The sequence below is a fragment of the Pholis gunnellus genome (assembly GCF_910591455.1).
Source record: "Pholis gunnellus genome assembly, chromosome: 4".
Taxonomy (NCBI): Eukaryota; Metazoa; Chordata; class Actinopteri; order Perciformes; family Pholidae; genus Pholis; species Pholis gunnellus.
Window position 1 is genome coordinate 1072543 of NC_136530.1, and position 24376 is coordinate 1096918.

Consider the following 24376-nt stretch of genomic DNA (forward strand, 5'->3'; position numbering starts at 1 on the left):
GCTTTGCATCAAGAAGACTTCCAGCTGTGAGACACGAGATCATTAGAGATGATCATTAATCATTAGAGATGATCATTGATCATTAGAGATGATCATTGATCATTAGAGATGATCATTAATCATTAGAGATGATCATTGATCATTAGAGATGATCATTAATCATTAGAGATGATCATTGATCATTAGAGATGATCATTGATCATTAGAGATGATCATTAATCATTAGAGATGATTAATCATTAGAGATGATCATTAGAGATGATCATTAATCATTAGAGATGATCATTAATCATTAGAGATGATCATTAGAGATGATCATTAATCATTAGAGATGATCATTAATCATTAGAGATGATCATTAGAGATGATCATTAATCATTAGAGATGATCATTAATCATTAGAGATGATCATTGATCATTAGAGATGATCATTAATCATTAGAGATGATCATTAGAGATGATCATTGATCATTAGAGATGATCATTAGAGATGATCATTAATCATTAGAGATGATCATTAGAGATGATCATTAATCATTAGAGATGATCATTAATCATTAGAGATGATCATTGATCATTAGAGATGATCATTGATCATTAGAGATGATCATTGATCATTAGAGATGATCATTGATCATTAGAGATGATCATTGATCATTAGAGATGATCCTAAAGGACTCGTGTTCAGGTGGAACTCACAGGATGAACGGCTCTTCTTTTATTTCAGACGTTTGACTTTTTATCTAAAGAGGAAACTCGACAGCTGATCACTGACAATAAGGCATTTATCTTCGTTAGTCAATATGCAAATGAGGCATTATCTAAATGGTACAGATGCAAATAGACAAAGTAGTAAAATAAACGTTTTATTTCCACGAGTCTGAAAGAAGTCGTGTTATGGAGGAAAAAAACGGTCTTAAAGTTTAAAGAAACTTTGAAACCTCGACGTTTAGATTCTGGACTTCAGGTCGCAGATAAGAATTTAAACCGAAACATTTTTTAGACGTATTAACATTAAACAATAACCATTAGATGAAGCCCAACACAAAGAGACGTGATCATTTTAGAATATTTCTTTAGACCATAGATGATGATGAAGGCTCAGCTCCTGATTCTATTTACAGCCTTTCATTCCTCTGCTGTTTAAAGGATTCAGGAAACAATAGAAGTAGCAGTGAAGAACACTTCGGGGTCCTCGCTGTGAAAACGAGTCCAGCATGCGGCTCCAAGACGACACACACACTCACACACACACACACACTCACACACAGATGGTGTTTTGTAGCGGTCACGGGACGCCCTGAAAGCAGCGGTCCCACATATAGAGGAACAAAGCTCTGCATTGTCGCTATTTACATGCTCACATTCTTCACCCGTGGCGGGCGGAGAGGGCGACACATTCAGTGTTCGATGACACACACACACACACACACACACACACACACACACACACACACCTGTCAGCAGCTTCAGATCTCTAGTTTGATCTGTAAACTATTAAAGCCGTGAGATGAGATTGTGAAGAAGCAGCTCGCTGGTGAACTCTGAACCCCATCAGGTCACATGATCAGACATTTCTTCTTCTTCTTCCTCCTCCTCCTCCTCCTTCTCTTCTTCACTCCAGCTGAACTCACACAGAGTCACATGTTCTACAGATTTTTCACATATCCTGCATAATAAAGGTTTCCCTGCTGTTCCTGCAGAGGAATCGATCAGTCGAATTGCGTAACATTGAGGACAAGCGTCTCCTGAAGAGGACAAACACTCCGTCTCTGTAATGAGGATGAAATGCTCTCTGAGGCTGGCGGCAATAAAAGGACAAAAAAGGACATGGAGGGGGGGTGGGGGGTTGGGGGGGTTTAGGAGGATCAGATATGATCCTCGATGGGGAAAACCAGACGTGTGCCTCGGCTCAGCAGCTCCTGCTCGCGGGAGTCCAGCTCGCGCTCCAGCGCCTCCTCCGAGGTGCTGCCGCTCCTCTTTCCGTTGACGCTCCAGCCCGAGACTCCGCCCCCGTCCCCCCCGTCCCCGCTGCCGCCGGACGCCCCGTTGGCCGTGATGGAAGCGTCCCCGAACGTGAAGGTGAGGTCGGCGTCGTTGCGGAGGTTTTCGGAGTCGTGGTCCCTCAGCTGTTCCTGAAAAAAACATGAAAAACCAGAGAGGGACATGAGGGGAGGGGACACGTATACCAGGGACACTCAAAACCTCATGAGGGACTCACAGAGAGGGGACACTCAAAACCTCATGAGGGACTCACAGAGAGGGACACTCAAAACCTCATGAGGGACTCACAGAGAGGGACACTCAAAACCTCATGAGGGACTCACAGAGAGGGGTCACTCAAAACCTCATGAGGGACTCACAGAGAGGGGTCACTCAAAACCTCATGATGGACTCACAGAGAGGGGTCACAGCAGCTAAATGGTTTTGAGTCGTTAGAAAAGTCACTTAAAAGCACACATTGCATGCTGGGTAAGTAATGAGTAGCTCTGAAAATGCAGCGTGAGGTTCTCACAAACTAACTGACTGGCTGACAAATCAATAGTGTGCTCCCATGTCCCCCGGGGGAGGACGGGGGGAGGACGGGGGGAGGACGGGGGGAGGACGAGTTAACGTCGGGTCATCAGGATTACTCTCATGAGCAGAACAACAACAACAACAACACTGTGTTGTTCTCCAACAATCAAATAACTGATGATAAATCCATCAGTTATTTGGTTCATTAAAGGATATTTTACTGTTTTATTATGAAAATACTGACACATCTGTTTAATTAACGTATTTAGATTATAGATTTATATCAAACATAAAAACATATTCTCTCGTCACGGTGGCTGTTGACTCTCACCGACCTCTTTAAACAATGTGTGTGTGAGTCGGACGGACGAATGCACTGTTGGTTTTGGCTGATGTCGAAAAGTCTAAAAATGACCTCCTGACGTCTTTCCTAACCTCTTTTCCTAACGTCTTTCCTAACCTCTTTTCCTAACATCTTTCCTAACGTCTTTCCTAACCTCTTTTCCTAACGTCTTTCCTAACCTCTTTTCCTAACGTCTTTCCTAACCTCTTTTCCTAACGTCTTTCCTAACCTCTTTTCCTAACATCTTTCCTAACCTCTTTTCCTAACCTCTTTTCCTAACCTCTTTTCCTAACGTCTTTCCTAACGTCTTTCCTAACCTCTTTTCCTAACGTCTTTCCTAACCTCTTTTCCTAACATCTTTCCTAATGTCTTTCCTAACCTCTTTTCCTAACGTCTTTCCTAACCTCTTTTCCTAACGTCTTTCCTAACCTCTTTTCCTAACGTCTTTCCTAACCTCATTTCCTAACGTCTTTCCTAACGTCTTTCCTAACCTCTTTTCCTAACGTCTTTCCTAACCTCTTTCCTAACCTCTTTTCCTAACGTCTTTCCTAACCTCTTTTCCTAACGTCTTTCCTAACGTCTTTCCTAACCTCTTTTCCTAACGTCTTTCCTAACCACTTTTCCTAACGTCTTTCCTAACCTCTTTTCCTAACGTCTTTCCTAACGTCTTTCCTAACCTCTTTTCCTAACGTCTTTCCTAACCTCTTTTCCTAACGTCTTTCCTAACCTCTTTTCCTAACGTCTTTCCTAACCTCTTTTCCTAACGTCTTTCCTAACCTCTTTTCCTAACGTCTTTCCTAACGTCTTTCCTAACCTCTTTTCTAACCTCTTTTCCTAACGTCTTTCCTAACCTCTTTTCCTAACGTCTTTCCTAACCTCTTTTCCTAACGTCTTTCCTAACCTCTTTTCCTAACGTCTTTCCTAACCTCTTTTCCTAACGTCTTTCCTAACGTCTTTCCTAACCTCTTTTCTAACCTCTTTTCCTAACGTCTTTCCTAACCTCTTTTCCTAACGTCTTTCCTAACCTCTTTTCCTAACGTCTTTCCTAACCTCATTTCCTAACGCCTTTCCTAACCTCTTTTCCTAACCTCTTTTCCTAACGTCTTTCCTAACCTCTTTTCCTAACGTCTTTCCTAACCTCTTTTCCTTGACCTCTATGGAAAACCTCATGAGCTGATGTCGGTCTACTGTAGAGAAACTACAACAAAGAAGGACTACAAAAAGTGAAACTAAAACATGAACCTATGAAATCTATGTTAGCTTAGCATGCATGCTAAATAAAGAGCTGCTTCTGTGAGAGGCTGCTTCGCTTGTGGTGTGAAGGAGAGAAACCGAAGCGGATTCATCAATAAAACGGTTCAATCTCAAGATTTCCTTTGTGCAGTAATGTAGATTCAACCGTTCGGCCTCGCTCGTTTAGTTTCCTTACTGACTCGTTTCATGTTTGAAGTAAATAAATACAATATCCAGTGTTTCCTATGCTGAAGGAGATAGGAAAGGAAGCATTGAAGCACTTTTCCTTAACATTAAGAGGATTCAAACATCTCTCCTCATTGCCTCTCAGACACTTCACTCAGTGAGGAACCTTCTGAAGAAGAAGACTTGGACTGCAGCCCATGTCTGTTTATTTATATTAAATTAGTTCATTTTTTAAGCTATTCAGCCTGAAATCTATTTTCTACAACCACATTTCATGAAGTTCTACGACATGAGGTTATTGTTAGTGGAACATTTTTACTTCCTCCTCATAATATCCATAACCGAAGCGGAAGCTTATTTATTTATTTATTATTTAACCTCGTCTCTCCCCCTCGGGACCGTCCTGATTATATGAGTGAGGAGAGGAAACGTTTATGGATAGAAGGCTTAAAACTTTGAGGAAATCTCATTTAAATGACCCGTCGGACTACTTTGTGGTAAAAAAAAAAATGTATTAAAAAATGCGATTTGGAGTTAATAACCCGACGGTGACGGGATCCACGTTAACGTGTGACCGGCCGCGTCAATGTCTGCTTCTGTGTTTGAAACATCAGAACAGTGCTGATCACTGAGGGGCTGAAGAGGGTCTTTTGTGCCGTCTGAATGCAGAAAGGCTTCCCCGAAGGCCTTGTGTTCGCTGGCAGGAACTGAGAATACTTTGACAGTATTTCTGTTCTCCTGAGAGAGAAACCCTTCAGTATTCACAGAGAGCCTTCCTGAGGCCATCGGGGGGGAACTACCTCCTTTAAGATGTCACACAATTCAGAGGCAAAGTCCCGCCGCTCACAGTGGACCACCATGGGGCCTGATTCCAGAAAAGAGATGTACGATAGTCAACGGGGAAATACAAATGTTTTTTTGAGCCCGTTTGTGCCATTTTAAACATATGTTTGTTCATTTCAAAGTCAGAAACCTCCGGTTCTGTAAAGTTCTTCAAAGCTTCATGTGTTAAAGCTGCATTCTCTCTAGTGTCCACCAGGGGGCGACTCCTCTGGTTGTATAGAAGTCTATGAGAAAATGACTCTACTTCTCTCTTGATTTATTACCTCAGTAAACATTGTAAACATGAGTTTATGGTCTCAATCTCTAGTTTCAAGTCTTCTTCAATACAGCATGATGTTCATTTAGTAAATGATGGTCCATTTAGAGTCAAACAGACCAACAGTCACTTCCTGTTCACAGTCACTTCCTGTTCACTGGTTGCAAAAAAAACAAGATGGCGACGGCGATATCGGCGAACTCGAGGCTTCAAAATATCCACAAACAAGTAACGTCACAATGAAAACTTCAACTTCTTATTTACAGTCCGTGTTTTAAAGATAATTTTGCTCGTCAAAAAAAAGTTCCAAAACTGTGATAATTCATAATTAGAAAGACGACAAAAGGATTGTAAGTGTCTCAATCGTTCTCTTCCAGGCTAAGCTAAGATTTAACGTTACATTTGTGAAAAGGAAAATAGCTAAGCTAACGGCAGCGTTGGCGTAACGTACATTGTGAGAAAGCAGTTTCACACAAAACTAAACGATATGAAGACAAATCTACGACAAACTTAGACGTTTTCTTGACATGCAAAATGATCTTTTAAATGCACAAACATCGTATGTGTAATTCATAGCACGATTCAAACTATTTCCTGTTCACTATCGTGACATTTTTCTTTACTTCAGAAGGGGGCGGGACTTTGCCTCTCTGTACTTTTGTAATTTGAAACATATCAAAAATGAAGCTTTTTGTTATTCTAACAGCACCAGAACACATTTCCCAGGTACGTTAAAGTATTGTTGTCTGTCTCATACGAGCTAAAGGAGGACTGGTGTTCTAGTGACGACGTTTAGTTTGTTTTTAATACACGTAAGAAGCTCCTACGGTGCGTTCACTGAGAGTTATATATTTAGTAAACTAAACATTAAAATCTCTTCAGCGTGTGTTAAACACAGACCTGATTTCAGACTCAAACATATTCAGAAAACACAACGACTTCCAGACGAGCAGACAGGAAGTGAAAAAATCTAATTATGATGATATTTTGGGGAACAGATACATGAGAGAGATCTAGCATCGAAGTGTTCCTTTAACTGCAGTAAAGAGGTTTTCACTCACCTCGTAGGCCTGCCGGCTGGTCAGACAGCTGGCCAGCGGGCCGCAGTAGGCCGGCAGCGTGGAGGTGAGAGGAGGTCCGCTGTGGGTCAGGATGGGCTTCAGGTAGCTGAACAGGTGTTAAGGAAACCAGCTGGACGGGTTGGTTAGTCCGTGTCTGTCCCAACATCAGAGGTTCACTCATCACTCATGCTTCATACATCGTTATACGCACAGTAACGAGAACCTTTGGGTTGCCATCGTAAGCATTTCTTTACCCTTCCAATAACAAAATACAATGTTGTGTAGCGTCCGTTTTATATCTGAATGCACATGAATATCATGTTGTAATTCTTTCACATCAATGAACATGAGCATTGACTCAATAATAGGATGCGTCGGCTCATTACGAATATTTGAAATAAAAAGTGTCAACCTGGCAACCCGGACGCTGCTCATCTTTAAAGGCTTAAACTGTGTTTGTCTCTCTATGTTGAGGTCTGTTGTAGAACTCTTGACTTGTTCTCTAACATTTCTTATTATTTTCGTTCCTGTGATGAGTTTTCTGTGCGAATGAAAGAAAGAGCCCGTGAACCATGAATGAAGCCGTTAGTGACCGGCTCTCTGAGAGCTGGAACCGAGACGTCTGATTCAACAGTTTGTAGAATAATTCAGTAGGAAACGGTTCAAACTGGCGGTGCAGCTCACAGTCACAGATACTCTCCTCCTGCAGTAAAGAGAAACATTTCAAAGGATGAATTATGTTTTAATAACGCTGAGGACTGCCAGCGGGATCTATTTGGAGCTGAAGTCTTCTGTGAGCAGGGGATGCTTGGCAGCAGACCGGGCTCATGTTTGTAATTAGTCAGGCTGCATTGCATTCTGGGAATAAACCCACGAATGCCCAGCTCAAGTGGTCGGATCACCGGCCCCTTTGAGGAGAGAGGCTCTCCGTCAGAACATGTTAACCTCTGCTGTGCTGGGACACGAGAGGAATCCAACCCGAAACTAAATATGAATAATATCGAACAAGTACACGAGACAACAGTGCTTCATGTGTTAAAGCTGCATTCTCTCTAATGACCACCAGGGTCAGGAACCCAAAGGATACTTGTGATCGAAGGTGTACCAAAGTCTGAAGAGCCACGCGCTCTCCTGTTTGGTTTTACTCTGTCCTTCAGCCTCGGAGCCCTCCTGGAGAAACACAACACACAAGTTCTCATCAAGTTCTCATCATGTTCTCATCAAGTTCTCATCATGTTCTCATCACGTTCTCATCAAGTTCTCATCAAGTTCTCATCAAGTTCTCATCATGTTCTCATCAAGTTCTCAACATGTTCTCATCATGTTCCCATCAAGTTCCCATCATGTTCTCATCATGTTCTCATCATGTTCTCAACATGTTCTCATCATGTTCCCATCAAGTTCTCATCAAGTTCCCATCATGTTCTCATCACGTTCTCATCATGTTCTCAACATGTTCTCATCATGTTCCCATCAAGTTCTCATCAAGTTCTCATCATGTTCTCATCAAGTTCTCATCATGTTCTCATCATGTTCTCATCAAGTTCTCATCAAGTTCTCATCATGTTCTCATCAAGTTCTCATCAAGTTCCCATCATGTTCTCATCATGTTCTCATCAAGTTCTCAACATGTTCTCATCAAGTTCTCATCAAGTTCTCATCATGTTCCCATCATGTTCTCATCTGGTCCATCATCAGGCTGACAGTGACTGTGTGAGAGTTCAGCGCTGCTTTATAGGTCACGACTTCCTGTCTTCTCTAAAACTCGTCTAAATATTAAGGTTTTAGCTCAGAGACTGGATAAATGAGACGGCTCTGGTTTTCAGCGTCGGAGCGTTCCTCTGGTTTCTGAGGTAACACGGGACAGGAACTGATACACAGATGGTTATTGTTTGAGGGTGATAATAAATAAAGTATTGCATGAGAGCCTCACCCCCTGGAGGACCTGGAAGCTGTCTCCACACGGCTGCTGGTCTTGATCGGGATCCACACCGACCCTGAAACACACAAAGACAACATCAAACACCTCTGGAGTAACTAAACTGCAGCTAAACACGGCGGTTCATGTTTGGTTAGATGCCAGCAGCCCCTGGTACGTCTGTAGTTTCCCTTCTTGTGACCTCTTCCTTCTTGTTGACATGATGTTGTGGCGACTGCACCTGCAGGTTTGTTCTCTCTGAAAGCCCACACACACAAAAGCTGAGCGTTCGACCTTTCAGTGGCGGAAAATTGCTGTAAATTAGCATTTAATCCGACAGAGACACAGATAAACAGCGAGGAGCTGAAGGACAACAGACGGGGGAGAGATTTCAGATACAGATAATAACCTTTTTGGCTCGTGACGCAAAAAAAACAACATCACAAAACCACATTTGTGTAGATAGAACAGGCGAAGTTTTCACCGAAATCCCCGTCAGGTCCCCCGTGACCCCGAGACAGAGAGACATTCAGCATGCAAGAAGCCGTCATGTGATTTAACCCTTTCATGTATAAATAATGACCACACAGTGGTTTTATTCCTCTACAGCCATGAATCCCAAAAACATTTTGAACTTTGTAATTTTAAGTTTCAAACATTGTCAAATATTTAAGTGTTTTTAAGAACAACAAAGTCGCAGTAAATAGTAATAATTGTGGTTGAAACATGGGCCAGCGACTCACTTTCTTACATCTCTCAGATGTCTCTGTGATATGAAGCTAATGCAGCCAGTTAGCTTAGCACAAAGACTGGGAGCAGTGGGGAAGATATCTAGCCTCGCTCTTCTGGTTGCATGAATACCAAGACGACGACAGCGACGGTCAACAAACCAAGATGGCGACGGACAAAGAAAACAAAATGGCGACGGACCAAAATGACGAACTCAAGGCTTCAAAACTGTCTACAAACAAATGGGCGACGTCACAAAGACCACGTCCACTTCTTAAACACTCTATGGGGGTCACGTGCCGGCCTCTTTCTTGGCCACTTAGCTGTTTCCACTCTTTGTGCTAAGCTAACCAGCTGCTGCCAGTTAGCTTCTTTAAACTGACCTCAGCACTTCTAGTCAGTCCCCATGGTGTGGCTCACTAACAGAGGAGGATTAAACGCAACACAAGCAGATTTTAAAAGACTTCTAATTCACATAAGCTGTGGAGTCTAATCCCTGCGGCCCAGAGGCCGCGGCGGAGACGTGTAGCCGTTCACGCTGCACAGGAGGACTCGTGGTTATCTTTAGACTGATCCGTGACAGCAGAGGGAATATCCCCTCAGAGGGAAACAGCGTTTTCTCTTTCTGCTTTAAAACCTCGGCAGCTTGAGGAGGAGCAGGTTCGTGCGTGTCCGTCTGGTTATGAAAGGAGTTAGTCCTACAACACAAACATGTACACACAGAGGATCTCCAGGGGGCGGAGCTCACATGGAGGTCAAAGAAATGCAAAAACTAGGAAGGATCTGAGGTTAAGACCCAGGAGAGAGGAACACGGTCTCCTGTGATAAGAAGCCTTCACGCAGAGTCCCAGTGACTGACGAACCTCTAATCCTAATCCTGACAACATTCCCTCCTCTCCTTAAACCGAATATTCCTCACGAGCACATTTCGTTCTCAGCGTTTCTGTCCTCGAGGAAGACGTGCGATCCTCGGAGTCAGAAATGGAGAAACCCCTTTTGGCACAGCAGCTCTCGGTTTCTTTCTTAACTTCCTGTTTTGATCGACATCAGGTCGTTTCACACAGGTATGTCAGTGTGTGATTTGTTCTTTGCACGGCGGTGAGGAAACAGAGCCCGGTGGACAGTTCACAGAGTCTGCAACACAACAGGAGACGGACTCAGACGGTTCCCACGTCACTGAAACCAGCTGCACCTCCACCAGAGCGGTCACGGACACATCACTGCTCAACAATCACATCTGTGTTATTCTGACACCAACCATCCAATTCATACCACTAACATGTCATGTTCTTAAAGGGATAGTTCAGGGGAAATAAATCAGTTTAGGTGAACGGTATATTTAGATTTCTTTTGCCGCTTTATCTCGCTGTCAGACAGACATCTTGGTTTCTGGACGTCGCCATCTTGGTTTTCACTTGTTGTTATCTTTGTTTGTTAATGTGCGACTTGTGTGAACCAGAATTAACCCTTTAGTCACACATTAAAACAATCAAACAAACCTAATCAAGGCAGCGGTAAAGGTCTCAGTGAATGAGTCTGGTGTCTTTGTAGAGATCATAGAGAACAGCTTCAGTTCCCTCAGAAAGGTCTGTCTGACAGCAAGGTGAAGAGGTGAACACATTCTAAATACAGCGTTCACTCACACTGATAGACATTCTGTTAGGAGTCTAACATACGTCCACAGCAGAACATTACTCTGTTTCTATGAACTCATCTGCTGCAGTAGAACCCTGACTGTGGAGGAGAACCTCACACACTACAGAACATCGGTACTGTCTCTTTAAGAGCCTCGACTCCTCCCGTGGCCCTTTAAAGGAGGCGATGCCCAATGATCCCCTTCATCAGAAAAACAGAAGTAAACAGTGAAAAGAAGAATTCCCCGCGTGAAGCAACCACACAGCGTCTGTCCCAACACCAGCAGTTCACTCAGATACCTGAAGTACTCCCACGCTCCACGCTGCCGTCGCTCTGCCTGCAAAGCTTTGCTGTCCCCGACTCTGTCACATCATAAACACATCCAGCACATCAGTCTCACACATCTGGATCACATCATCAACAGCTGGAACCGTCACCACTGAGCTCCACATTAGACACAGATTATCTGTCATTTATCAGATTTACAAGTTGTTTTATTCATGAAAATAACGTTTCTATATTGGTACCTGTTAGATAAAAGTGTTGTTCAGAATGTTACGGTCAGTGTTAGTTTATTACAGTTAGACTTTAATGAGTGAGAGCAAACATGATGCTCTGCTCTGTGGCAGATGTTCATTAAATAATAATGTTTCCCAGATGATTACTGTCATTAAGAAAATAAGTTTTCTAAAATGTTGTGTTTAAATATGCAAATGAGGCATTATGTAATGGTAACGAAGTGAATTTAGTAAACAGACAAAAAATAAACGTGACATTAAGAACATGCGCCACATGTCCCGGTGCTCTAAGAACCCTCCGGCTAACACGCGCCGGCTAACAGCGCCGGCTAACACGCGACGGCTAACACAGGACGGCTAACACAGGCCGGCTAACACGCGACGGCTAACACGCGACGGCTAACACAGGACGGCTAACACAGGCCGGCTAACACGCGACGGCTAACACGCGACGGCTAACACAGGACGGCTAACACACGCCGGGTTCCGCTCGCTGTCCTCAGGACGCCTCTGCCTGCTGTCTCTCATCAGCAGCACACAACCCGCCTCATCAGGAGCAGCGGCGCCTCCCTCCCGGTGCATTGTGGTCCGGCAACAAGCGGACGAGGCCCCCGGGGTCACGTGACGCAGAGAGGACGTGAGCCGCTTTTATGATTCACTATCAAATCAACCAAGTCACTTTGTACTTTGAAGGTCAATAAAAGTTCATAAAAGCATCAAGATACACTAATAGAGTTTAAATATGAAAAAAAACAAATCCCATAATAAGTTATTGGATTTGAAGTCGTGACAAACTGAAGAGTTTATTACACGTTCACGCTTTTCAAAACTATTCCACAGATGAACTCCTCTGACGGTTCTAATCGTTGCTTTTTCTTGGTTTACTTCGTCCAGACTCACTAAAGTGAAGGATTGATTTATTAAACTCTGTTTAATGTCGTTTAAACTCAAATGCAGCTCTTAAACGCAGTAAAACGTCTGATTTATCCCTCATAGAAGTTATTGAGTTCATAAGTTGAGACTTTAAAAGGAAGAGGAGTTACGGGCCTGTTATATTGATCTTTCATGTGAAACATGTGATTAAAGCAGTTTGTGAACTTTATGAAGCTTTATGTGCAGAGATGTTTGTTACAGTTCTTGATGGAAGAACATCAGAGAACTCTGACTCCACCTGCTGGACCACCGGAGAACTGCAGGATCCTCCAAGAACCAATCAGCTCAGACGTCTCGTTATGATTCCAGATTATTCATTATTAATTAAGAAAAGAATCAACGTGGACGCATTATCCTTCTATTTAAACAAAGAGCGATACGAGAAGCTCTAAAACCTGTAAAATACATTCTCACCTAAACAATGATCTCAGTGATGATCCTTTATTAATGATCCTTTATTAACGATCTTTTATTAATGATCCTTTATTAATGATCCTTAATGATCCTTAATGATCCTTTATTAATGATCCTTAATGATCCTTAATGATCCTTTATTAATGATCCTTTATTAGCGATCCTTTATTAATGATCCTGTTCTTTTGATCCCAAATGAAGCCAAGAAGGAACATTTACGCGTCTTTTTGAAAGTGTTAACAATAAAGAGTTCTTAGAAAGATAAACATGTTTTCACTAAATCAATGTTAGACATCACGCCTGCTCCTTCATAAGATAATATAATGTAGTGTAGTATAGTATAGTACATTATATTATAATATATCACAATGTAGTATAATACGTTATATTACAATGTAGTATAGTATAATACATTATAATATAATATATTGTGGAAAAGTCTCACTCTTATCACTTTCTTTGCAGATTTTTCTTCAAACATTAAATTAAAATCGTTAAGTCACCTGATGTGTAGCCATGACAACATGGGCGTGGTCCCGCCCCCAAACACCCAGACGGTGAAGAAGACGATGAGCAGCGTGGTGGTGAACATCATCTGGCGGGCGTACGTGGCCGTGTCCCGGATGGCCAACGCGAACGCCATCGCCCCGCGCAGACCTGCAGAGGATCACATCCCAGAACCACCCGATCACATTAGAGCTGCTACGATTGGTCGGATGAGTCGATCAGTGAGGACGTGATGTGATCTCCATACCTGCAAACATCATCATGTGCTGGAAGTTCCCTTTGATCTTGTGCCTCCTGCCCAGGTTGAGGAGGAAGGACAGCGGGTAGATGTTCAACGCTCGTCCGATGAATATGGCCGTCTGACGGGCAGGTTAAGAAGTCTTTGGACCATTAAATGACGGAGAGATTCAGGGAATGTGTGGCTTACTGAACGGGGGCCCATAGTGTCCAGGGGCCCCCCGACCCCCCGACCCCTCACCTATAAAACTCTGGGACATCACAGCGGACTCAAAGTCATCGACTTTGACCCGGTTCTCCTGGTGTGGAGATATTTTAGTTCTAGAGAGAAAGTCTCTGACGGAAACAGAAAAACACAAACTTGTTTTGCCCCAAAAGGATACGAAAGCCCCGACGATGAAGATGGGGCTGAAGACGTGATTCTGGAATGTGAAGAGAGCCAAACCCATGTAGGAGAAGATGAAGTTCTCAGCCAGGAAGTGAAGGACCTCGAACAGCTGCAGGAGAAACATCACGTTCATCAGGAACCACATTTAGAAACAGCAAGAACAAAAGAAAAGCGTTCCAATAAAGTCAGGTTCACGATGAATGCATCACGCTGCTCGTCCCTGAATGCATCGCGCTGCTCGTCCCTGAATGCATCGCGCTGCTCGTCCCTGAATGCATCGCGCTGCTCGTCCCTGAATGCATCACGCTGCTCGTCCCTGAATGCATCACGCTGCTCGTCCCTAATCTGCACCCCGACCTCAAGACTGAACCCCGTCTGGGAGCGACGTCCTCAGAAAACCCAGATGAAGGTCACAGCAGGCCGCTCATGGAGCCATCTGGCATCGGGGGCCGAGCACCCCGTTCTTACCACCACGGGGGGGGGGGGGGGGGTCAGACTGTACCTGCTTGGTGCGTTTGTTGGACTCTGCAGACAGGTTGTTGTGGGTGTAGTGAGCCTGCGTGATGCCACAGAACAGCACGGCCACGACGCCTGCAGTCACAAACAATCAGCTGGTTACTGGAGTCACATCATCCGGTTCATCTGCTGCATAATCTGTGTTTAAGTCCCCGTTACATTCATCACAGTAACAGACGGGTTCAGTTTAAACTGCTCATCATGACGTCATTCAGAAGAATCAACAGCTTGGAATTAAAAGACTACTGTCATCAAATTATGATCATATTAAATTAATAAATATTTAACTGAAGCTTCATTTGACGAGTAACTCAGACATTTTGAAAGAAAACCTGTGTCATAAAATATGAGGATATGAGGTCATTTAACAGGAAGTGAAGTCTAATAAAAGATGCATTTGAGTTGCATTGTGGGAAATGTATTATCTCTTGAAAGTTTCCCTTTTAAAGATGTTATGGAGAAGAAACATGAACGACCGAATAACAATCATGGAAATACAAAAGAAGACAAAGTGTGGAAAGTATTATTTTTCACATCCTTCACAACAAGATGTGAAAAATGTCCATAAAATTTCAGCGAAATGTGTATGAATTTTCAAAAAAAATATGTAAATAAATGTCAAGAAAAACGTGAAAAATTACAGAAAACTGTTCCAATTTAAAAAATAAAATAAAAAAAAGTATTTTAAATCTATTTTTTTAATGTGTGAAAATATGTCAAAACAAACGAAAAATATGTGAAAGAATTCAAAACAATGTCCGGAAAAAAATTTGTGAAAAATGTTCATAAGACGTTTATGAATTTCCAAAAAACAATATGTGAATACAAGTCCAAACATCTCATACGGTGGAGTGCTGAAGGGTTCCCCTCCAAGCATCCTGACCACAGCTGCTGCCCCACACTCCTCCTGCTGACTCCTCCTGCTGCCCCACACTCCTCCTGCCGCCCCACACTCCTCCTGCTGACTCCTCCTGCTGACTCCTCCTGCTGCCCCACACTCCTCCTGCTGACTCCTCCTGCTGACTCCTCCTGCTGCCCCACACTCCTCCTGCTGCCCCACACTCCTCCTGCCGCCCCACACTCCTCCTGCTGACTCCTCCTGCTGACTCCTCCTGCTGCCCCACACTCCTCCTGCTGACTCCTCCTGCTGCCCCACACTCCTCCTGCTGACTCCTCCTGCTGCCCCACACTCCTCCTGCTGACTCCTCCTGCTGCCCCACACTCCTCCTGCCGCCCCACACTCCTCCTGCTGACTCCTCCTGCTGACTCCTCCTGCTGCCCCACACTCCTCCTGCTGACTCCTCCTGCTGCCCCACACTCCTCCTGCTGACTCCTCCTGCTGCCCCACACTCCTCCTGCTGACTCCTCCTGCTGCCCCACACTCCTCCACAGCAGCAGCTCCGGGCGGCTCACCTGTGAACCCGCAGGCTTCAGCCAGCAGGAAGGTGCTCCAGGACATGAGGAAGAAGAGCGCCGTCTCCAGCAGCGGGAAGCAGTGCAGCTTGGTGAACTTGGTGACGTGAGAGTCGAGTTAAAGACGTCAACACACTTTAGATCTTTATCGAACTCAAGACATCAAGTCTGAAAGTAGACTTTGTTTGTGAAGGATATGAGCGCCGTGACGACTCCCGTGGCTGCTCCCATCACGAAGGAGCCGCTGAAGATACCGAGGAAAACCCCCACCGACTTGAAGAAGGCCGAGGCATCGAACATGTGTGTGTTGGCTCCGCTGGGCTGGTACGCCACAATAGACCTGAACACAGAGAAACGGATTAAAGTCAGGAATTAACCAACATGTCAATGAGGTTTGAATGGATTCATCTCCTCATGATGGAGGAGGAGGAAGAGGAGGAGGACGAGGAGGAGGAGGAGGACGAGGAGGACGAGGAGGACACATCTGATTTTGGCTCTTTTTGGGAAATCATTTCTGTTCCTATGATTTGTTTATTTGTTTATCCTTTGTGCCTCACTTTAAAAACAATTGCTGTGATGTCAGAGAAGATGAAAATCAGTGTATTTATATTCATATTATTTTCCATTTTCACTGAGTTAAAAAAAATAAAAAAATAAAAAAATAAAAAAATAAAAAAATAAAAAAATAAAAAAATAAAATAAATAAAATAAAAACATCACATAAAGGCCAATTTGTAAAAATGTGTTTTAAGAAGTGATTTAAAAGCTTTATCTCCTCAGGCAGGTCGTTCCAAAGCCGAGGGGTCCTGATGGCATAAACATGGACACCTTTTAGTTTGATCCTCGTCTTTGGAACAGACGGAAGCTCCCCCCCCCCCCCCCCCCAAACATTTGTTCTACATATTTTGGGGACTTAATTATGGAAACATTTAAAATAAAAAAAGATAAAAATTCCACTGGTGACGTTGTTTGAGAGTAAAGTCAGCAGCAGCTGGTCTGTAACTTCTCCAGCAGAGGGAGGCAGAGGAGCTGAATCCTCTCACTTCAGAGCATCAGGAGGGAAGAGGAGCTCCGGAGCCTCAGAGACGCTGAGCTGGTGAAGAAGGCGGGAAAAGGACTCACGAGGAAAGCACGATGGCCACCGCGTCGTTCATCACACTCTCTCCAAACAGCAGAGCGTACAGATCCCCGTCAGCGTGGAGCTCGTTGAAGATGGCCAACACCGTCACTGCACACATTTAAAACGTTTAAAACATTTAAAACCTTTAAAACATTTAAAACATTTCAAACGTGACGTTAGTTCATCCGCTCGGTCACAAACGGCTGAGGCAGCGTGTGGTCACGTACCCGGGTCTGTGGCTGAGATGATGGCTCCAAAGAAGAGGCAGTCGGTGTAGTAGAACTTATCCGTCAGCTGTCCGACCATCTGCATGAGTTTGACCACACCGTACATCAGGTTCCTGAGGACAGACAGACAGACAGACAGACAGACTTCCATCATTAAAGAAGGCTCGTCTTCTTCTTCAGAAATTCTTATTTAATCCCTTCGATCAATGAATCAACATCTGTGAGAAAGAAACCAGAAGAATCTGATTCTGAGGCTGAAATAAGGCGATGAATCATTTCATTCAGAACCAAACCAACGATTCAATGAGCTACCCGTCTGTCTGTCTACCCGTCTGTCTGTCTACCCGTCTGTCTGTCTACCCGTCTGTCTGTCTACCCGTCTGTCTGTCTACCTGTCTATCTGTCTGTCTGTCTACCTGTCTACCTGTCTGTCTGTCTACCCGTCTGTCTGTCTACCTGTCTATCTGTCTGTCTGTCTACCTGTCTACCTGTCTGTCTGTCTACCCGTCTGTCTGTCTGTCTGTCACTCATTGCTCGTCTTCCTCCAGCTTCTCTCTTAACAGCAGCCATGTTGTTTGTTTACGTTCTTCATGGTAATAGGGGGCGTATCTTTAGAGGACTGTGATGAAGTGATGAAGACTTTTAGAGCTGATGAAGCTCAATACTTTGAGCTCAGCGTTACAGCACTGAGCTGAGTTTACAGGCCGGATCGCTGGTTAATGTAGATCACTAACCCACCTTTAAGCTTTCATAAACAGGAAGTAGAAACTCACCCGATAACAAAACAAGAGATGGCCGTGCCCAGAAACGCATAAGTTATGATGGAGCCCAGATTCCTGAAGAAGTGTCTCTGGAAAAGGAAGGACACACACACACACACACACACACACACACACACACACACACACACACACACACACACACACACACACACACACACACACACACACACACACACACACACACACACACACACACACACACACACACACACACACACAGTTTAACTAAAGTGTTACACTGAATTTATTTAACCAAACACAACAAGTCAGTGAAGGCCACACGGGGGGGGGGGGTGTGACTCCCTGTCAAACTGGAAACACAAACACACGTTCAGCGGTCTGACTGGTTATAAAACAAACTGCTGAACTCAAACAGTCTCCACAGGCTCAGGATTCTGACTCCAATGTTCAGTCCAATGAGGAGAGATTCCTTCAAATCAAACATGAGACCGTGAAGGATTCACATGACGGAGCTTCTGTGGTTCGATAACACACCCAGTAACACTCTGAACCGAACCGACAAGTTAACTACAAACTGTTCACATGTGCTCAGTGACCTCCTGCCTCCTGCCTCCTGCCTCCTGCCTCCTGCCTCCTGCCTCCTGCCTCCTGCCTCCTGCTTCCTGAGGCCGTTTGTCTGACTCATCAAAAACCACCTGGAGTCAAAGTAAAGGCTGAGAAAGCAAACGGTTCCTGAGATTCTACATCGTCTGACGTCACGGTCACATAAACTCCTCGGTCATCTCTTTAAGTTGTATTTTATATTTTTGAAGACTTCTAGAATAGTATTCTAATTCCATACAGTCTGTACTACTATGACAAAGTGTGTAGTACACACTGTGTAGAATGAGTGTGTAGTACACACTGTAGGGACACACAGTACAGCAGAGGCTGATGGTGAATATTAGTATTTACTCATAACAACATAAAGACTGTTGGATGGAAGGTCAGGAGGTCGGCACGTTTAGAAGCTGACAGCGATCTACTGAACGGCTCCATATGACGCTGCAGGACGCTAGCCGCTAGCTGCTAGCAGCTAACACAGACCCACGGTCAGATCCTCATAGCAGCAAAGCACAAGCTGTTTACACACATATTCAGTCTCCATTTTTAGAATAGAATATAAATAAAGTAGAATAGAATAGAATGGAGCCACCTCAGAGCTTTCCCCCCAAAACAACATGCAGCTCGACAACAATCGAAAGCAGAAGTTGCTCACGTTGTCAGACGTTTGATTTGTCAGTTAAAGAGTCAGAGAGGAAACGAAAGACATCTGCTTTCGACTTCCTCTCAAATAGAGGTGTGTGTGTGTGTGTGTGTGTGTGTGTGTGTGTGTGTGTGTGTGTGTGTGTGTGTGTGTGTGTGTGTGTGTGTGTGTGTGTGTGGCTCTGATGAGACAGCAGTTTGTGGCAGCAGATCTGCCCTCACGGTCCACATGGAAACATGCAGCGCCTCACCTTCTTCAGACTGTACCCGGCGTGGAAAATAATTGGCGGCAGCAAAATGTTGAAGAATACTTCGGGGTCAAAGGTCACCTGGGAACAAAGAAGACGATTTAAAGATGAATTGAACAGAAGTGAGGGAGTGAGTCTGGAGGACCGAGGTTCCCTCCTGCAGGCCGTTACCTTGCGCAGCATGTCGTTCTGCTCCACGTTGTGGATCTCTCTGGAGTTGATCTCCCCTTTGAGGGTGTACTCAAAGAACTTCCCGCTGACGTTGAGCAGCACGGTGCTGACGGGTCCGACCTTCAGCGAGCAGCTCGGCGGCGTCTTGTTGTGGTAGCTGGTGGCGGGGATGCCGTACCGCAGGATCACACCGACCAGCAGACCTGAGGAGAACCAGAGCAGCGGACCGTCAACGAAATACAAAGCTCTATTGTTCCCGAGAGGACTCTGTTTCTCACAAGAACAACAACAGACCAACAAACACACGTGACACCAACTAACATCACATAAAGCAGAAGAAGCATCATTTGGGAAATTCATGAAAGACATCAGTCGGAATCTTGGTTTTTGTCCGTCAGCATCCTGGTGTTCGGCCGTCGCCATCTTGTTTTCTAAGGCCACATTAAAAGCATCCTAGCATTAGCGTTAGCATGCCATGTCAGTGATATTGCCCGGTTACTTGTATTCCAGTAAACTCAATAGTTATCTCATTCATATTTACAGGAGGAAAAACAATGATTTCTTTAGTTTTCTTTATGTTCAAAATCAACGAGTGGTGAACCTGAGTTCTGGTCTCATCGTGGGTTCAGAGGCCTCAGAGCTGCATCGTCTCCTGAGGGCTGACGCAGACATTGGTGCACAATGTGAACGTGTGATACGATAAAACAGCAGAGGCCACGACGTCCACGAGGACCGTCAGACAAACACTATCGCATGTGAAATGTTTGGTTTTCGACACGTCGTTATAAACGTACGACTCCTCCTCCGCTCGCTGTCTGAACCTCAGAGCGAGCAGACGGACGGCAGCAGAGCAGAGGAAGACAAACGGGGAGATGGTGAGCAGAGGCTTGTGTTGAGAACAAAAAGGGACGAGGCCGGCGGTTAGAGAACATAAATCCTCTGATCAGGCGAAGCGGCACACACACACACACACACACACACACACACACACACACACACACACACACACACACACACACACACACACACACACACACACACACTAAACCGCCTGCTGTGTGTCAACATAATAAACCTCATAGTAGATCTCAGACTTCAGGTTCTTTCCAGCTCGTGGGAGGTTTTGTGTTTTAATAACAGGAAGTACCATAAAGGTCCTCCCTGTCATACATCACTCTCTTCCTTTAAACGGATTGGTCGTGATTGTGCCGCCACAGTAATCTCATTACACCGACTGAACGCAACCTTTCTTTCTGCAGAATCTGCTCTTTATACAGAAAGTCAATATTGGGACAAGTTTCACTTGGCAGCTCTTTGATGCTGGTGATGGTCCACATAGTGACCTCTGACCCCACGGACGGTTCAACGCCATCAAAGTGAAGAACACTGATGAATGAATGTGTATTAAACCACATCTGGAAATAGTAAATCTCTGCTGTAATAATATTATCGGTTCCTGTTTTGAACCCGACTGCTAACTGAAACAGAGACTCACAGGACTCCGTTCACCGTCTCAGCATCAGAACAGATCAAAGTTTGTCCTCTTCATGCGTCGTCTGATCCGCCGTGAAGAGAAGCGAGATGTTCTGCTGAGACGTGGTGTCAGCGGTCTGAAGTCAGACACGCTCTGTTGTTGATCTCTGCTCCGGCTCTTAACGGTTTATTAGTGAATATTCTGCTCTCACAGTAACTCACCGTCACAGAAACACATGCAGTGAGCGAGGCTTCGGTTAGCGTTCAGCCGTTCACTCGGTCGCTTTAACGAAGTCTGCATCAGCACAGAGCCTCGTACTCCTCTCTGCACAACAACTTTAAATACACACTTATTTTAACATACTCTTAGTTTGTTTGTTTATCATATTTTATTGTAAATTGTCATATCTTTTATTCTTAAATTATGTATTTTACTATATTGCTTATTGTCACTCACCAATCACAAACTTACTTTGCAATGAATTGTTACAAATATCTCAGTGTAGGAAGGAACATATGAATCTGCTCACAACGAGCTCTGTGAGAGATAGGTATATATATATATATACACATATATATATATATATATATATATATATATATACACACACACACATGAATTTAAATATATATATTATATTATATTAGAGAGAAGACAGACATCTCTATGGTCCACATCTGCAACTCGCACCAAAAAGAACTGAAGACTGTATTTTGCGGTGGACTGTCCCTTTAAAAAGATGCATGACGATGTTCGATATTCTTTTATTAAATGCACTTTAAAACAGCTCATGATATTTTTACTCCGTCTTGTGTCCCATCTTGTCCTCCTTCAGTACTTTGAAAGCTTTAAAGATGTAATACTGTCAGATTCTCTGCATGATGGACTCTGATGGACTCACAGGACCTGAGCAGCACCAGGATCAGTCATCGCGTCTACGACACCAGACACACGACCATAACGCTGCACGCGCAGCAGCAGCTTCTAACTGATGTGAGATGTGTTTGCACTTCCATCATCTTCAGCTCCACCACTCTGAATCACGCAAAGCCTGCTGCGTGTGTGCGTGCGTGCGTGTGCGCGCGCGCGGGTGTGTACGTGTTGGAGCGTTAAAACCGACGAGCCTCACCGTAAATCATTGCCAGCCCGGTCTCGTGAAGGAAGCGCACCCTCCGGTGCTTGAAGAGCCAGATGGTGAGAATCGTTAAGGTCAGCAGCAGAATGAACGTCAGCAGATTGACGCTGTCCTGTCGGTGACTTTCCTCAGCCTCCTTCTCGGTGGTGAGTTCTTCCATTCCGCCGTCCTCCGCCTGCAGCCCGGACACCGCCGCGCTCAGGAGCATCCAGGCGGGCATCATCGTGGTCTTCATCATCATCATCTTGTTGGTTCTCATCATCGAGCGTCCATTGGTGCAGGATGCTGCTGCTGCTGCTGCTGGAGACACACGGAGCTCTCTATGCCATGTCACTGCTGTAAAGGTGCACACAGCTGAGCTCGAGCGGGGAAACGATTCAGCACCGTCCGCTGCAGGTTCAGCCTTTTAAAGGAACACTGCGCCACGCGACGAGAGAGCGCGAGAGAGGAGCGGAGGAGCGCTGCCTGTGTGGAGGAGACCACATCACACACAGTCCACTTCATAGGGGCTCTACCGAAAACATACTTTATATATGTATATAAAGTAATATATATATACATATATATTTAAATATGTAAAGTTTAAAAAATACAATAAACATGAACAAATATATGTAAACATATAAAAAAAATACTAAACATTAAATAATATACATGTATGTACATATATTGACATATAAAGTTTTAAAAATGAAATAATATATATACATACGTATATATATTGCCAAAGCATAAAAATAAAAAAGTAAACGATATTAATATTTATATTCACACAACATTAACATAACATTATGATTGTTATACGATAATATATAAATATACAGTATTGGAATTACATTTCAACAAACACGGGTGTGTCTGTGTGTGTGTCTGTGTCTGTGTGTGCGTGCGTGCGGGTGTGTGTGTGTGTGTTGATACATATTGAGCACCAACATCTGCCTTGTCTCCTTCTCTTAGCAGTATATTTAATGTTGAGAGCTCATTAAACTCTTTGAATTCTGTGATTACAGCGTTGAATTTGTTCTGTATTTCATGGACTGTTTTACATTTTAGGAGGAAGTGCACAGTGACCACATCCTCAGGCTTTTGTTTGGTTGCCATGTTTTTCTGTCTTCCTGTGGGGATTTCCAGTTTGTCTGCTTATATCTCTGACACTAGATTTATATTCTGACCATTTCAAGCGACGGAGTCGCTGCCGGGAGATTTTGATGAATTTGCAGTTCGATCGTTCAAAACAGGAAACTCACATCAGGCTGAGATTAGATTCTTAAAGATCCGGACTTTTGACAGATACAGATACAGTACAGATACAGTACAGATACAACAACCTGGTCTTATAGTAGTACATCTATATAGTGGGTGAGAGATGGGATGGTACACAGGGGGGCACAGCTGAAGGGGGGGGGGGGGGGGGGGGGGGGGGGCATTCCCAAGACTTTAAAGCATTTCATATATGGTCAGTGGATCCAACTTGGGGCCCTCAACAGCCCCGGGGCCCCTAACAAGTCGATCCAGCATGCTTTGTGCCGCAATGTGGTGAAACAGAAGGGTTGCTGGTTTCACGTGGATTTAAAGGGCCAGTGTGTAGCTGTTGGGGGATCTGAATATAATAACTATGTTCTCACTGTTTTATAATCACCTGAAACCACAGACTGTCTCTAAGAAGAGGACGTAGTCATCGTCACGTCACTCGTTCATTTGTGGACTGAGGTTCTGAAGCCTCAAGTTTGGCGTTTTGGTCGTCACCATCTTGTTTTTTTGCAACCAGTGAACAGGAAGTGACCATATGTGGACTGAGGAGGAGTGACGTAGAGACGGCGTATACGTCTCTGGTAGAGACCTGTCAATCACTGTGTAGCCCCGCCCCTAAAGCATCCCCTGCTTTATGGTCTGTTTGACTCTAAATGGACCATCATTTACTAAATGAACATCATGCTGTATTGAAGAAGACTTGAAACTAGAGATTGAGACCATAAACTCATGTTTACAATGTTTACTGAGGTAATAAATCAAGAGAGAAGTAGAGTCATTTTCTCATAGACTTCTATACAACCAGAGGAGTCGCCCCCTGGTGGACACTAGAGAGAATGCAGCTTTAACACATGAAGCTTTGGCTTCACTGGAGGTTGCTCCTGTCACGTTGTTGCATTACTTGAAGGCCACCGTAGTTCTATACGGTGAAACTGAGGTAACGTGAGCTCTTCTGCATTGCACTTTGTGACATTTAACACTCAGATGCTCTTTTAATACGACTCCACAAGTTCAGCATCATTAGTGTTTTTGTATTTGAACGTACAGAAACATCAGCTGCTGTTTTCACCAGACTCAGAGTCTCCTGAACTCATCCTCCACATAATAAGACAGTT

General features: G+C 44.2%; 1 protein-coding gene across 1 annotated transcript; it reads right to left on the minus strand.

Moving 5' to 3' along the window:
• Window positions 1-680: 680 nt before the first annotated feature.
• slc9a7 (solute carrier family 9 member 7) lies at window positions 681-22348 on the minus strand. The gene is made up of 17 exons (XM_079157779.1): window positions 22005-22348; window positions 19402-19604; window positions 19234-19311; window positions 17768-17844; window positions 16995-17107; window positions 16770-16875; window positions 15846-15987; window positions 15648-15753; window positions 14221-14309; window positions 13714-13827; window positions 13341-13452; window positions 13090-13243; window positions 11021-11083; window positions 8373-8436; window positions 7527-7609; window positions 6440-6545; window positions 681-2135 (listed from the first exon to the last, which is right to left on the minus strand). Exons 1-17 carry the CDS (start codon window positions 22270-22272, stop codon window positions 1869-1871), a joined length of 2145 nt encoding a protein of 714 aa, XP_079013905.1. The 5' UTR covers window positions 22273-22348; the 3' UTR covers window positions 681-1868.
• Between the last annotated feature and the right edge of the window lie 2028 nt (window positions 22349-24376).